The sequence below is a fragment of the Mustela putorius genome, unplaced genomic scaffold (genome assembly GCF_011764305.1).
Source record: "Mustela putorius furo isolate JIRA1106 unplaced genomic scaffold, ASM1176430v1.1 tig00000743_pilon_pilon_pilon, whole genome shotgun sequence".
Classification (NCBI taxonomy): Eukaryota; Metazoa; Chordata; class Mammalia; order Carnivora; family Mustelidae; genus Mustela; species Mustela putorius.
This window is the reverse complement of record NW_025421464.1, coordinates 1,841,792-1,858,233: the sequence shown is the minus strand read 5'-3', so window position 1 is coordinate 1,858,233 and position 16,442 is coordinate 1,841,792. Positions and strand designations below refer to the sequence as shown.

The 16,442-nt window shown below is 49.0% G+C and overlaps 1 protein-coding gene across 6 annotated transcripts in view; it reads right to left on the bottom strand.

Annotated features, from left to right (window-relative positions):
* The window catches only part of TTLL9 (tubulin tyrosine ligase like 9), a 41,632-nt gene that overhangs the window by 4,495 nt on the left and 20,695 nt on the right, over positions 1–16,442 (bottom strand). For 2 of the 6 annotated variants that reach the window (XM_004746666.3, XM_045084038.1), the window contains exons 6-14: positions 13,839–13,907; positions 13,115–13,189; positions 11,716–11,806; positions 10,302–10,342; positions 9,006–9,093; positions 4,133–4,191; positions 3,096–3,292; positions 1,627–1,740; positions 255–379 (exon numbers count right to left, since the gene is read on the bottom strand). In XM_004746666.3, coding sequence (XP_004746723.1) covers positions 255–379; positions 1,627–1,740; positions 3,096–3,292; positions 4,133–4,191; positions 9,006–9,093; positions 10,302–10,342; positions 11,716–11,806; positions 13,115–13,189; positions 13,839–13,907 — 859 coding nt within the window. Of the gene's footprint in view, positions 1–254; positions 380–1,626; positions 1,741–3,095; positions 3,293–4,132; positions 4,192–9,005; positions 9,094–10,301; positions 10,343–11,715; positions 11,807–13,114; positions 13,190–13,838; positions 13,908–16,442 lie in introns of those variants that run through there. The other 4 variants (XM_013053418.2, XM_045084039.1, XR_006607853.1 and 1 more) reach the window with 3 other exon arrangements.

Here is a 16,442-nt window from a genome sequence, read left to right as displayed (position 1 = left end):
CCACCTCCTGACAGATTAAGATCTCTTCCTATGTACCAGGTGGTGTTCTAGGCGTATATTGAGAGTAAAAACTCTTCAATCTCCATTTTACAGATGAGGAACAGAGAGGTTATATCCCTTGCTCAAGGTCACACAGCTGGTAAATGGTAGGTCAAATGAAAACAGTCTAACCACTGTGCCAAGCTGTCTCTCAGACTACCTGGCTCCTCTCCTAACCCATCCCCAGTCCCCAGTCCCCATCTAGCCCCACATACCAAGGTGTGTGTTGGCCACAAAGTTCCCCATCCCAGACAGGTCAGGAGGCCCCTCTTCTCTGCTGACAGGGCCATCATTCCACATGAGGTCAAAGCCTCCCACTCTCTTCTCCCTTCCTGTGAGCCTGGATGGGCAGGAGATACAAAGGGGTAAAGAAGGTGCACCCGTTGGGGGCCGGAGACCCGGGTAATTCCCCTGCTCCCTCCCTGCACTCTACTGGTGCCCAGGCTGTCAGAATTCCTTCTTTTGTCCACCCATTTCTTGGGGGCCCACATAGGTCTCAGAGCGATCATCTCCCATGTGGTTCCCAGGCTCCCACCCGTGCCCTCAGTAACATGAACCTACTTATACTTAAAGTCTGCTGTCCTCCTCAGGCCATAAAATTCAGGAAAGCAGGGACTAGGTCTGTTGTGTCCTCTACTGTGTCCCCAGGGTGTGGTGCATGTCCTTGCACAGTAGAGGGTCTCAAATGTTTGTTGAATGAATAATGAAGGTAGATATAGAGGACGCTTGAGGTCCTGCCTGCTTAGCACCCATTTCAGCTTCTTTCAGCCTAAGGGTACTTAGCTTTTCCTGTGAGAACCACTCCTTCCTCTCTCACTCACATGACTCAGGTGGGGGCTGATCCTGCTACCCTGGGAGATGGGCATGAGATGTAGGTCCAGTTAATCAGAGTCACAATGATTGGTTCAGAGGTGGACATGTGACGAATCCCCACCAATAAGAATGAGAGCCTTCAAACTTGCTGGAATAACTGGGGAAAAGCTAATGCATAGGGAAGAGACAGGGAGTGGAGAGGAAGAAAAGGAGAAAAATGGAATGAGCCAGACAGAGAGAGAGTGAGCCAGTGAGCAGACAGACCAACCAATATCAATGGAGCACCTGGATTCAGCCATTCCTGAAGTCCTTTCCTGGATCTTCCCATTATATACACATTATTATAACAATATATAGACTTTTACTGAACACTTATGGTGAGCTAGGCGCTTTACAGTAAATAATCTTGGTAAATTAATTTAGCAATCTTGAGAGGTAAACATGATGTTACCCTGTTATAGATGAAGAAACTGAGGCTCAGACTGGTAAATTCCAAGGTCTCATATGGTCAAGAAGTGTGGAGGAGATCCTGCTGGGCTGAATCTCAGAAGCCTGTAGTTGGTCCTGCTCTGCCCCAGAAGGGCTGAATCCTTGGACCAGGATCTAACCATGTGTGGACATCTCAGTTTATCCATCTATAAAATGGCAGGCAGACCGAGGCCATCCTTACATGCCGCTCAAGTCCTAGTGCTGTGAGTTCTCTGTCTTCCTTGCTGGGAGCCACAGCTGTCATGTACAGGGGTGCCTGAGTGAGGCTGCCCCCCTGCCCCTCACCTGGCCTCCATGTCCACGACATGCAGGGTGTCTTCCAAGAGGCAGGTCTTGAGCTCATAGTCCTCCTGGCTGCTGGCTGTCAGCGATGGGGAGGCGTTGACCTCCAGGAGCCACCTGGGGAAGGATGGGAATGGAGGGCTTTAGGTTTATCTGGTCCATGGGGCCCCTTGGAATTTTGCAGAGAGACTTCATGAGTGCGTGGGCCCAACCCTCAATTCAACCAAGATCGCTCTTTCCATTTTTCCACTAGAAGAAAGGTCTCGGCGGCTAAAACTTTTTGAAAATAATCGTCACAAACTCGAAATCCCCACGGGGGCCAGGTGGTACCTAAACGAGGCAAGCTGGAGGGAGTGGAATGATCTTGTTGCCCTTCTATTACTCTTCTTCCAATAGAGCCCTGAGCACAAGACCTCTTTCCCAGTGAACACCTGCCTGCAGAGGGGACAGGAGCTGGGAGGGGTGGGGACTGGCGCAGGCCGGCCACAGCCCCTCTGCGGGAGTGTGAGCCCAGAGTCGGCAGATCCTCTGGGTTTTCCAGAAAAGGCAAAACTCCAGACTGTTGTGTAAATATTTAGAGATTGTCAATGTATTTAAATAAAAAATCATCTGAAGTCCAAACTCTGGGCCAAAAGCGGCCCAAGGGCCTCCGGCTTGCAAACTCTGATTTTGTGCAACCCAGTCGTTTGTGGACAGGAACCTGGGGCCCAGAGAGGGAAGGACTCACCCAGCAGGTTGGTGGCAGATAGAGCCCTCCCCGCCCCCCCCCCCGCAAGCTTGTTTCCCTAGCTCTGTCCTGCTGCAGGGGGCAGAGGAGAGACTTGCTGGCCCCGAACCCTGTTTCTCTCGAAGCTGCATCTGACCTCATTCTAGGGTTCTAGCTCCTGCCTCTGAGAGCCTGTCCATACTGCACAGCCCCCAGTGAGGGGGCTGGCTCCAGGAGCCTCAGTGCTGGCTCAGAAATGATGACCCAGGGTCTGGCTCTGCCCTTGACTTACTGCATGGCCTCAAGCACCTGAACAACCCCACTGGGCTCCTGGGTCTTTTTGTATCACATAAGGGCCATCACTATGGTTCCTGGCACCTCACACTTGTTTCCTCATCAGTTCGACCCCCTCCGTGGGCACTGTGAGAGGGCACCAAATTCTTGGCAGGAAGTGACATGGTAACTATTCCCTTATGTGACACTTTGCATCCTAAAAACAGCAGGGCTTCCAAAGAAGTTTCTTGCCCAGGGCTAGGGAAGGATCCCTGACTCAGCAGATGTTCTGGAAAGGTCTGTCGTGCCAGGCATGGGGTTCAGTGCTCTATAGACAGTACATCAGTCATCCCTCATACTAATGCTATAAGCACAACACCCATTTTAGAGATGGACAGACTGAGGCACACCACAAGGAAGTGGCAGAGATCAATCCCAGATACGGCATGTGTACCACATCTGCCCCCTCCGGGCTGTGAGGCTACCCACTTACGGCTTGAGGGTCTGGTCTATGAGGATGTCATAGCCGTACAGCTCAAAGCAGTGCTTGTCACTGATGATCACCTTCTGCACGCTCTGCAGGCTCTTGACAAAGATGTTGTCCATATCACTGAAGAGCGTCTCCACCGCCTCAGGCCCGTGCTTGGACGCGAGGTACTGACGGAAGCGCTGGAGCATCCACTTGCAGCCCTGGGGCCCCAAGTGCCCGGGTCAAGGTGTGTGGGGGGAGAAGAAGTTTCAATTAACCAGGACCCGGCCTTCTGGGACCCTCAAACATTCCCTCTTATGAGGCAAAACTACGGCATGCTGGGCTGGGGAGCGGGGAAGGGGTGCCTGCCCAGGGCCCGTGGCTCCAAGGTACCCAGGACCCCATAAGTCATTGCTCAAACACCCTGCACACACTTCTTCCCCGGGCATGCCTTCCTGGGGACAGACTATACTGACCATGTGTGTGCCCAAGGCCCAAAGATGAGCAACAGGTTACTGCTTTTGGGAAAATGGGAGTGTGTGCATACAGGCAACCCCACTGTGCGGGATGGAGCTGGGGGAGGGAAAGGAAAGGAGAGGGTGTGAGCTGGGGGCGGGGGCAGTTCTCCCTGTGCCCCACTCTTCTGGCTCTTAACTCTGGAAAGTCTGAGAATTCTAAATTTGAACCTCGCCTTGCAGGTTGTTAGACAGATGGATGGATGGGTGGATGATAGGTAGATAGATGACAGGGAGATGGAGAGATGGAGAGACGGAGAGATGGAGAGATAGATGGGAATACACTTGTCAAGGTAGGAGGGTAGAACACATTTTGTTTTAAGGTGTGTTTCTTTGAGTCGTAAATTAACTATTTAAACATGTGATGTGGGGGTCTCCATCCATACTCCTGCCCTGGGCCCTGTAAGTGGGAAGGGTGGTCCTGACCTCACTGGTGAACTATGAGCCCAACATAGGCCTGTCCCGGGCTCCTTGGCACCCCACCTCCCCACCACAACCTGGTCCCAAAAGTCTGGACCTGGAGGGCAAGATGCCTGGCTTCCTCACCTTCTTTGGGTGGTAGTCAGGAGATGTCTTTTGCACAGCAACATTGGTGAGGTGGACATCTAGGAGAGGTTTGTGGTCAAGGACTCGTGTGAACAAGAAGGACAAACCCTGTCCCACATCCCATGCCAGAGATCAAACAAAGACTTGTTCTTGGCCATTGAAGAGGAAGGCTACCAAACAGCCCAGACAGCACTGATGTGGGCCTTGGAATCAGATGGGCCTGGATTCCAACATCGCCAGCATCTTTGCTGGATGCCATCCCTGAGCAAGTCACTTAACCTCTGAACAAGTCAGGTACATACGTGGAGAAAGAGATAGAGAGTAAGCAAACCCTCGAAACCAATCTGTAGAGAAGTGGAACTGATTCGTTATGAAATCTTTCAGCAGGAATTTCTTTTTTTAGCTTAGAAATGACAATAGAGGGGAGCCGGGGTGGCTCAGTTGGTTAAGCGACTGCCTTGGATCATGATCCCGGAGTCCTGGGATCAAGTCCCACATCAGGCTTCCAGCTCCATGGGGAGTCTGCTTCTCCCTCTGACCTCCCCTCTCATGCTCTCTCTCTCTCCCTCTCTCTCTCAAATAAATAAATAAAATCTTAAAAATAAAGAAAGAAAAGAAATGACGATAGAAATCAAGAGGAAGTCAGTGGATGGACCAACCATGTAAACATAAAAATGATCAGATTGCCAAGGCAATCTGATGAAAAGCAAGCATGACTAGAGACAAGATTTGTAGCAACTATGACAGGCTAATGTTTTTTGTCACAAGAAAATCCCACACAAATTGTTAACAATAAAAATTTATGGCCCTAAGAGATAAGTAGATAGAGGGATACGAACACAACAGAGGAGACATAACTGGCAAAAGACCATCTGGGAAAATGCCTGAAGTTTCCAGAAATAAAAGATACCCAATTTTAAAGGTATGTAAATGGGACAAAAATACAATTGGAAGAAATGCAAATTTTAAGAAAAAACCCTGATTCCCCCTTAAGTCGGTTACCTATGTATTAACCTTTTTATTTGGAAAAACTCAAAACTCATGGAATCATTGCAAGAATAATGAATGCCCATATATACTTCACCTATATGTGCCAGTTGTTTCAGAAATGTACTTTAAAAAAAAAAAAAGATTTTATTTATTTATTTGACAGAGAGAGACACAGTGAGAGAGAGAACACAAGCAAGGGGAGTGGGAGAGGAGAAGCAGGCTTTCCGCCGAGCAGGGATCCCAATCCCAGGAGCCTGGGATTAGGACCTGAGCCAAAGGCAGATGCTTAACGACTGAGCCACCCAGGCACCCCTGGAAATGTCTTTTTAAAATGGTTGTCTTCGGGGCACTTGGGTGGCTCAGTGGGTTAAGCCTCTGCCTTCGGCTCAGGTCATGATCTCAGGGTTCTGGGATCGAGCCCCACATCGGGCTCTCTGCTCAGCAGGGAGCCTGCTTCCTCCTCTCTCTCTGCCTGCCTCTCTGCCTACTTGTGATCTCTATCTGTCAAATAAATAAATAAAATCTAAAAAAAAATCTATAAAATGGTCATCTTCAGAACTGAGAGCAGGGATAAAAAGGGCCTTGTCAATGGAAGAGTAAAAATACAAAAGAACCTTCTGGAAAAGAATATAGCCCTAAGCCCTTGACCAAGCAGTTACACTTCTGCAATGTCATCTGAAGGAAAAATTTTAAATATAGTAAAAGATTTATGAAAAGTATGTTTCTTGGTGACATTCTATATAATTGGAGGAAACTGAATATTTCCAAATGCCTGTAGCGTGGAGGATTAGTAAACCAGTAAATCCACTCCGTGGAATATTTTATAACTAATAAAAAATGTCTACAAGGAAAATACGACACGTTTAGTGAAAAATAGTTATGTTTATATGGTGGGATCTCTCCTTCATAAACTACAAACAACAACAAAAAGCCATACAAATGAAGTGGGAAGAAATACATTAGAAGAGTAAGTAGTTGTCTGTAGAAAACATGACTAGAGAAGCCTTTTCTCCTCGGCCCCCCTCCACCCCTTTTTGTACATTTCCCAAATTTTCTGATTTGTCTTTAAAAAGCTATACTACTTGTATTGTGAAAGCTATACTCTTTAAGTGTTTTATTATTTTTATTATTAAAGAACTATATAATGGTTGTAAAAATAATACAGGAAAACATGTGAAGTTGGAAATAAAAGTTCCTGAGCTGATCCTAATCCTCCATGGTTTTCAGAATTAACAAATTAGTGAATATCCTCTCTCACTTTCTTCTAGACAGAAACATCCTTCCGTAAAAGCCAAATCAGGAGCATAAACCTACTGGTTCTATCCCTGCATGTTGTTATTGACTTAATAGTCTATCTTGGATGCCCTTCCAAGACAGTTCAATTGACCTCAATGTAACAATTTCATACAGATGCTTTAGCATTCCTTTTACCATTCTGCAAGGGTATTTTAACTTATTTCTATTTATTATTACAGTGTTGAGGTGGTTATTCTTGTATTTTGTATGTGTTTGTATATATATGCATATAATATTAGAATAACTGTGTATGAACTATATATAAAAATGTAAATATATATATTTAAGGTCAGATTAAAATAGGTCTTATTATTTTGTGATCCAAATTTGCTTTATTATTTTATTTTATCTTTTTATTTTATCTTTTTAAAAGAGGTATTTATTTATTTGAAAGAGAGAGAGAGAGAGCAGGGGGTAGAAGCTCAAGTGGACTCTGTGCTAAGTGTGTAGCCTGACGTGGGGCTCAATCCCATGACCTGAGATCATGACCTGACCTGAACTGAAACCAAGCATCAGTCACTTAACTGATGAGCCACCAGGTGCTCATCAGGTGCCCCCAAAGTTGCTTCATTGTTTTAAAAGCTGGGTGTGTAATAGAAGCAAATGCGGCAAAATATCAACATCTGTCAAATCTGGATGATGGGTGCCTGGATTTCTTGGAGAGTTTTTTCTTCATTTTTCTATATGTTTTAAATATTTTAACATTTAAAAATTAAAAGCAATGAAGAGACATTGTCGAAAATAATGTGTGTTCACTCACTGCACAAACAGCAAAACGCATTCACTAGAAAGCAGTCCTGGAGGAGGCTGGGATTTGCTTATTAAGGCCCCACGACCCCAGAGATACACAAACACTTATAAATGGAGGAGAGCGTTTGGCTAACGTGTGCTAAGCACTCATGCTGGGCTCGGCACCGTCCTAAGTGCTTTACGTGCATGATTTAATCTTAACCAAACACATGGAGTCCAAAAACTGAACCTAAAATAGATGTTAACTTGGATATGATAAATGCTTGTTGGAATTACAAAATGAAACAAACATTCTAGAAATGCTGAAGTTGGAAAGATAGGTGGGGAAATTCTTAGGAAATTGCCAGGAGGGCCCACTCCCATTCCAGCATGTGGGCAACGTACAGACAGTAGCTCAGACAGACCCGTCATCGAGAGACAAAACTAAGGCGAGAGGCGGGAATTGGCTAGGAGCATTGGCTAGAAGCATTGGCTGGGCTGCCCACACCAGCAGCTCAGCAGACCCAACACCTTCCATTCCTTCTCTCCCACATGCAGGTAACCTAGTTTCATCTCCGTTTTTGTACTGTCAACCTCTTTTCTTCTGATGCCCACATCTAAAAATCTTAGAAACATTATTTTTAATATCAATATTCTAATATTCTTTTTTTCAAGATTTTATTTATTTATTTGACAGGCAGAGATTACAAGTAGGCTGAGAGGCAGGCAGAGAGAGAGGAGGAAACAGGCTCCCTGCTGAGCAGAGAGCCCGATGCGGGGCTCCATCCCAGGACCCTGGGATCATGACCTGAGCCAAAGGCAGAGGCTTTAACCCACTGAGCCACCCAGGTGCCCCCAATATTCTAATAATACACTTTTATGCTTCAAAAGTCAAAAGGCTCCAAAATGTGTGTGAGCACCTATCTCCTGACCCACACCTGTCTCCACCTGCCCAAGGCCCCTCCCAAAGGCAACTTCTGTTTTCAATTTCTTGTACTTCATTCCAGAGATCTGTGCACAGATACACAGATACAGATATGATCTGTCACATGAATGGAAGCATACTTTTGAGTTCTAACTTTGTTTTTTTCCGGTTGACAACACACCACTGAGATTATTTCATATTTCATAAAGCACACCCCCCCCCGTGCCTTTGTAACAGCCGCATAATATCCCACTGTGTAAATGAGCTATTCGTTTTATTTCCTATTGGTTTTGTTTTGTTTTTGTTTGTTTTGCTCTCACAAACAAGACTATACAGTGCATTCAACCTCTCTCTTCCCATACTGAGTATTCGTGGAGTATAAATTCCCCAAAGGAAATTGCTAGGTCAGAGCACAGGTGTTTCTGCCTTTTGATAGACATTCGTCAGATTGTCTACTTCAGATTTCTACTCCAAGAGCAACACGTGTGTTCCCCCAGCCTCGCCAGCATAGTGTGTTACCAAATTTTCGGCCTCTGCCAGTGCAATGGGTGAAAAGGACATCGTGTTTGAGTGAACACATGAGTCAATGACTAAAGCACCTGAAAGGCTGCAAACTTTCTCCCAAAGGGCTCAGACTCCCCCATTCAAGGACTATGAACCAGTGCACATGGCTGGCACACCACCCAAACGATGGTCAAGGAGAGCAGTTTGGGAGAGATGCTCTGAGCGGATCAGGGCCGCTCTTCTGGGATCACTAAGGGCTCCCCCACCCCCACAAGACTGTCAGGGCCCAGAGGAAGAAATGAGACCCTATCTGCTGTGGCCAGACCACAGCGTGGGGTTCTGTGGAATGAATAAATTCTCCCTGAGCAGCTGGGGAATAGGAGAGGGGCAGGGTGCAGGGGAGATGGGTAGGCAGTGATCCCAGGATACACTGGTCATCAATGCTGCTCAGGGTGAAGCGGGTGTTGGAGAATCGGGCAAAGCCATCCCGGTACAGCCAGGCTCGAAGCGGGATGTACTGCATCCAGGAGGGAAAGGAGGGACACGCAGAGGAGGGAGTGAATAGGAGCTCTTTTGCTTCTCCGAGCTTTTGCACCTGCTGTTCCCCCACCTGGAATTCCCTTCCTCCCTTCCCGCATCACTCCTTAAGAATCTGCTCCAAAGTCAGCCGCCTCTGATTCTATGCCCTCCCTCCCTGGTGCTGGGAGTAGGAAGAAGATGCAGAAGGGAACAGGTCTCGTCTCTGCTCCATCACTGCAAGCAATACCCCAGCTCAGGGTGTGTCCCTATTCCCCACCAGACGGTAAGCTTCAGGAGCACCGGGGCTGGGCCTGCCTCCCACAGCCCCATGTCCTACGCCTGCATACACTGGCATACCATAAAGGTTTGAATACTGTTGAGTGAGAGGGTTGGGGGAGGGAGCATAGCAACTCCTGGAGCAGGCTCCAGGGCTAGGCTGCCTGGAATTGAACCCCAACTCTGTCAGCCACCAGTGTGACCTTGGGCAAGTCACTCAACCCCTCTGTATCTGTTTCTTCATTTGTAAAATGAAGATAATAATAGAGCCAACCGGGGCGCCTGGGTGGCTCAGTGGGTTAAGTCTCTGCCTACTTGTGATCTCTCTCTCTGTCAAATAAATAAATAAAATCTTTTTTTTATAAGATTTTTTAAAAAAGATTTTTCTTTATTTATTTGACAGATCACAAGAAGGCAGAGAGGCAGGCAGAGAGAGAGAGGAGGAAGCAGGCTGCCTGCTGAGCAGAGAGCCCGATGCGGGGCTTGATCCCAGGACTCTGGGATCATGACCTGAGCCGAAGACAGGCTTAAACCCACTGAGCCACCCAGGTGCCCCCAAGTAAATAAAATCTTTAAAAAATAATAATAATAGAGCCAAACTCTCTGGTCATTAGGAAGACTGAATGAAATAAAATCTGCCAAATGCCAGGGCATAGTACTTAGTAGGTGCTCAGTAAAAGTTAGCTGTGGTTACCATGGATGGTTGACTGAATAAAGGACAGTTAGAGGGCAAATCCAGACCCTGGGATGGCAAAGTGGGATCTGTCTACCTATCCTCCCCCTTATCCTCAGATGCCCCCTGAGCTCTCCCAGGCAGGCAAAATCAGACAAGCTCACATAAGTGCCCCCCAGAATGGCTTCTGACTCCTGTCTCCCAGTCCAGCTGTTCCTTACCTGTGGCTGGAGGAGGGGACCCTCTTAGCTACTCACCGACATCACCAGCACATAGACACGTAGGTCAAACTTGCGGCCTGTGAGACAAGGAAATAATTTATGCAACAAATACCAACTGTGCACCCAGCAGCATGCTAGGTTTGCAGGTTATAATGATGGACAGACAGAGGCGAACGCCAATAAAGGCACACAAGGTACAAGGAGAGGGTGACTGGCGGGGAAAGGCCAGATGCCTGAGTGGCTCTGTTAGGCCTCTGCCTTTTGCACAGGTCATAATCTTGGGGTCTTGGGATGGAGCCCAGCCTCAGGCCCCCTCCTAAGCTAGGACCCTGCTTCCCTCTCTCCCACTGCCCCTCCCCGGCACCCCTCCCTGCTCATGCTGTCTCTCACTAGCTCGATCTCTCTCAAATAAATAATTAAAATATTTGTTTTTGTAAAAAAGCCAAAAAATCTTTTTTCTTTTTCTTTTTCTTTTTCTTTTTTTTTTTTTTAAGATTTTACCCACGTATTTGTCAGAGAGAGAGAAGACAAGCAGGGAGAGTGGCAGGCAGAGGGAGAGGTAGAAGCAGGCTCCCCGCTGAACAAGGAGCCCAATGTGGGACTCTATCCCGGGACCCCAGGATCACGACCCATGCCAAAGGCAGAGGCTCAACTGACTGAGCCACCCAGGTGTCCCATCAAATAAACAAACAAAATCTTAAGAAATGCTGGGGAAATGCTGAAGAGGTGGGATCAAGGAGGCTTCACGGAGAAGTGGTGACCTAGAGGAAGAGAGGCGCCCTCCTAGCCCGGAGGGGTGGACCATGAGCCTTGGGGCAGGAGGCCCAGAGGGGGCAGAGTCAGTGAGGTCAGCAGAGGCCAGTTTTGAGGGAGTTCGTGTGCAGTTTTTGGATTTTGTTTTGCCAACCATGGGAAGCCCCTGAAGGGAACCTTGTCCCTCTGTTACTGTGTTGGTGTGTAGCACAGGGGACCAGAGCAGCAGTGGGAACCAGTGAGGACATGAGGGGACAGTGGCCAGAACCGGGGTGGAGGTGGTCAGACGGATTCAAGAGCTGTCTGTGAGCCTGATGGAGGTCAGAGTGGGGAGAAACAGAGACCGACATACCCAGAATGGTCTCCGACTTCTGGCTTAACAACCAGGGCTGGAGGGGCTGGGGACATTGGGGACGCTGGGAAATGAGTTGCATGGCAGGGTGAGGGTGAGCTTGGATTTCAGGCTTGCTGTTGGGTTGAGTTGCTGGGAGGTGCCCACGGGGGCATGCCACATGCTGTGGGACATCAGGATCCGGGGTGTCAGGGTGATGTCTCAGCTAGAGACAGAAAGCTGGCATCTCTGGCATCTGGGGGGGGGTGTTTAAAGTCATGAGAAAGGATGGGGTCACTGGAGGAGGGAGAGGTGAGAGCAGCCATGCAGCTCCTACGCTGTTCTGGGCAGAGGCTTCCATCTCACCTCCTATCAGGTAGGGGTTTTCAATATAGCGCTGAGCCACGTAGTTCTCCACAGGGATCTCATCCTTTTGGTCGTCAGAACTTCTTGCATCCTAGTTGTGATAATAACTATTATTAACATTTATGGAACATTCCCTGTATAGGAGGCTTTCTGTTAAGTACTCTCCTTGGGGCCTATCAATCCCTATCAGAGAAGTACTCATGCTATCCCCGGTTTATAGATGAAAACCTGAAGAACAGAGAGGGGAGTGACTTATTCAAGGTCACACAGCCATGCAGTGGTAGACCAGTAGCCTGGGCCCAGAGCCTTGGCATTTAACCTCCAGACCTGTGCCATCCATTTATATTTAAAAGATGAAAAGTAAGTGAAATTAAGTACTCCCACATGGATGAACCTTGAGGACATTATGTTAAGGGAAATAAGCCAGACACAAAGGACAAATGCTGTTTGAGTCCCCTTAGAGGAGGTCCCTAGAGTGGTCAGATCCCCAGAGGAGGAAAGTAGAAGGGTGGCTGCCAGGGGCCAGGGTGGGGAGGAGAAATAGAGAGTTAGTGCTTCTTGAGGGCAGAGTTCTGAAAGTAGATGAAAGCGTTCTAGAGGTGAACGGTGGTGACAGTTGCGCAACAATGTTAATATAATTTATGCCACTAAATGTTACACTGAAAAGTAGTCCAAATGGTAAAGTTTACGTATGTAAAAGAAAGAAAGGGAAAGAAGTTTAAAATCCAGCCCTCGGGCGCCTGGGTGGCTCAGTGGATTGGGCTGCTGCCTTCGGCTCAGGTCATGATCTCAGGGTCCTGGAATCAAGCCCCAAGTCAGGCTCTCTGCTTAGCGGGGAGCCTGCTTCCCACCCCCCTCTGCCTACTTGTGATCTGTCAAATAAATAAATAAAAACTTAAAAAAAAAATCCAGCCCTCAAGCAGCACCAGCTTTTCATGTGCTCAATGTCAGCACCATGGCTAGTGGTCTCCATGCTGGGGAAAGCACAGACACACCCCCTTCCCCCACTCTGTAGAAGGTTCCATGGGTCAGCGCTGCCTGTAGCACCACACAGATGCCCAAGGACATTCCTGTCCCTTCTCTCCCTACAAGTTCTCTCCCTGCCAGCCCAGCTCAGGAAGACAGAACGCCTTCTTTCCCTGCTGTGCAGCACCCTACAGTCTGCTAAGCCCTTTCTCACCCACTGCCCCCCTTCACAATAATCTTGTGAGGAAACTGAGGCCCCAAAGCAAGTGTCACACACTTGGTGAGGTCACACGACAGCCCATTGGCAGGGAGCCCCTGGAAGTCAGGGTTCCTGGCCCCCAGGGCAGAACTTCCTACACTTACTGTCACCCCCATCCCAAGGTAACCGGGCCTTCCCTTCCTGGGCGCGGGACCACCCCCTGCCTGTACTCACATGGCTTCCAGAAGGATTGACAGTGCTGCGGGCTGGCGGGGCTTCTAAGCTAGTGAGCTTCTTTCCTGCGGTACCCTGCCGGTTTCATGGGAGGAATCGGGAGATGCAGGGGAGGGCGAAATTCACTGAGTACCAGCTCATGCGGCAGGTGCTGGTTGTGTAGGGGGTCATCCTGCCCTTTTCACTCGCCCTGCACTATTAGCCTCTCCAAGGTTCAGAGGGGCTCAGCAATTTTCCCAAGACCACAGAGCTGCTGAGTGGCTGAGACAGCACTGGACCCAGGATTTCCGCTAACACCACATCTGGGGTAGGGATGGGGGGGTGGGGAGGGAGGGAGCTACCTCAGGCTCAGCCTAGGATCTGCAGGAAGCAGGAAGAGTTGGCCAAACTCTCCCCGGCCAGGAGAGCAGGAGGCCTGGGTACAGAGGCCATGTTCTCAGGTTTTAGTCATAATAACTCATTGCGTCCTCAGCAGGTCCTATTACTACTATCCCCTATTTCCCTGGGCACAGACAGGTGAAGTATCTTACCCAAGGTCACACAGCTATTAAGGGGAAAAATCAAGATTTAAACCCAGGCTATCTGGCTTTGGAGACCCCCTTCCCAGGGGTCTGCTCCAGAGCCTCCCTGCCCGCCCTCCAAGCTTTGAAGGAAGGAGTGGGGGCCCCTCATTGCAGCAAGGGCAGAGGGAGGTTTCGGGAGCAAGGGGGAGAGGTAAGCTCACCTTCCTCCAGTCCATGATGTCCTTCAGCCTCCGGAAGAGGAAGATGCCCTTCCCCTGAGAGCGCGCTACCTGGGGTGTTGAGGAGGACAGAGAGGGCGGCCCTTAGCTCCATGTGGCTCCTTGTCGGCCGGAGTGCCTGGGGCACCTCCCCACCATTTCTTCCTCTCTGCCTTTCCCATGGGCTTCCAGCTCTCCCCAGAGGAATGGCTCGGCCCAGCACCGTGGGGCCTGGCCACAGAGAAGGCTCTAAGCCTGGCACGAGGGAGAGGAAGTGGGGAGGAAACAGAGGCCCACTTCGCTCACAAAGGCATACAGTGGCATGAATAATACAAAAGAGCAGACAATTAAAAAACCATTTCTAACAGTCTTGGGAACACATCATCCAATTCTTTTTTTGGAAATCAATTTGCCTTCCTAATTAGGTTTTGCTTCAACTAATACTGATCAGTCTGCCTTTACTGAATCCGGCATGGATAATTCATAAACTTCACAGAGTCTAGGGGCTGGAAACATCTTTCATATCATGCAGAGCAGTCAGCGCCAAAGGCATTACTCGCTCCGTGAAATCCCTCTGTGATGGTCACCTGCCTGGCCTTGCCTGACCACAGTGCAGGGGAGCTCACTACCCTCCCCCACCTCCTGCCACAGCCCATCTGTTGCAGGACAGCACTATACAGCAGTCATCCCAAAGGCATATACTAGGTGACTACTGTGTGCTGGGCATGATGCACTCACAGTGACCTAGACCTCACGGAGCTTTCATAGCCTAACCTCTGTTGAGCTCAGATTTGCCAGCCTGCCTCTGGCCTATAGGGCCTCCCAAAACAAATCTGATCCCTGGGCCCCAGAACAGCCCTTTGATCATCTGTAGCCACGAGCAGGTCCCCCCAAGTCTTTGCACCCAGAGAATGCAAACTCTCTTTTCCCTCTGCTCTCCTCTGAGCATGGCCCAGGTGGCCAGTGTGAGGTTCTCTGTACAATGTAGGGGCAGGTGGAGTGGTCAGGTACGGCTGTCCAGGTTGCCCACTGCATGAAGGGCTCCCAGTCCTGAGAGCAATAGGAGCCGAAACCCAGCCCTGCTATGCCGGCAGCGCTGCGTGTCTCATTCCGGGTTGTGGACACCGAGAAGACAGGGTGCTGTCTTCTGGAGGCTATGGAGGACCGCTAGTGGCTCAGGGGACGCCTCCTGGGCACTGCTATTTTGGAAAGCCCCTTCTCAGTGCGCATAAGGGCTTCCAACGGCTCATGGCCCTGCGAAAAACTTAAATTCACTTCGCAGAAGCAGCTCACCCAGTGTAAACAAAGAAAAGTCACTCAACTTCATTAGTCTCATGGAAATGCACATGAAAATCCCAAGAAGATACCACTCCATGTTCCTTGAGTTAAACAGAGAAAGACAATTATTTGTGGAACATAAGGAATAGCACAAAGGACATTAGGAGAAGGAAGGGGGAAATGAAGCAGGGGAAATCAGAGGAGGAGACGAACTATGAGATACTGTGGACTCTAAGAAACAAACTGAGGGTTTTAGAGGGGAGGGAGGTGGGGAGCGGGAGAGCCTGGTGATGGGTATGGAGGAGGGCATGGATAGCACAGAGCACTGGGTGTTACACCCAAACAATGAACCATAGAACGTGACGTCAAAAACTGATGATGTATCGTATGGTGACTAACATAATAAAAAATTATATTAAGGGCACCTGGGTGGCTCGGTGCGTTAAGCCTCTACCTTCAGCTCAGGTCATGATCTCAGGGTCCTGGGATCGAGCTCCCCACACCGGGGTCTCTGCTCAGCAGGAAACCTGCTTCCCCCTCTCTCTCTGCCTGCCTCTCTGCCTACTTGTGATCTCTCTGTCAAATAAATAAATAAAAATCTTAAAAAAATTTTTTTAAACCATAAGGAAACTCAAAAAAATAAAATTAAATTAAAAACAATCAGTGGGGTGCCTGGGTGGCTCAGTCGGGTGAGCAACTGACTCCTCGTTTCGGCTCAGGCCGCCATCTCGCGGTGGTGAGATTCAGCCTCATGCCAGGCTCTGTGCTCAGTGTGGAGTCTGCTTCAGATTCTTTCTCCCTCTCTCTGCCCCTCCCCGATCTCTCTCTCTCTAAAATGAATACATAAAATCTTTTTTTTAAAAAGATTAAAACAATGAAAAACAAACAATAGCCAGTGTCAGTGAGGCTGTGGGGAGACTGTGCAGCACCCTACAGTCTGCTAAGCCCTTTCTCACCCACTGCCCCCCTTCACAATAATCTTGTGAGGAAACTGAGGCCCCAAAGCAAGTGTCACACACTTGGTGAGGTCACACGACAGCCCATTGGCAGGGAGCCCCTGGAAGTCAGGGTTCCTGGCCCCCAGGGCAGAACTTCCTACACTTACTGTCACCCCCATCCCAAGGTAACCGGGCCTTCCCTTCCTGCACTGCTCACAGCTGCCAGTGGGAGAGTGCACATCATTGGAAACCGGACGGCATCCACGAAAGCTGAACCCAGGACCCCACTCCAGCCCAGAAGGTCCTCTCCTAGGCCCCTACATGGCAGGAATGCGTGCACCTGGGCACCCAAGGGCACACGCAGGAATGTCCACGGAAGCACAAGTGCCAG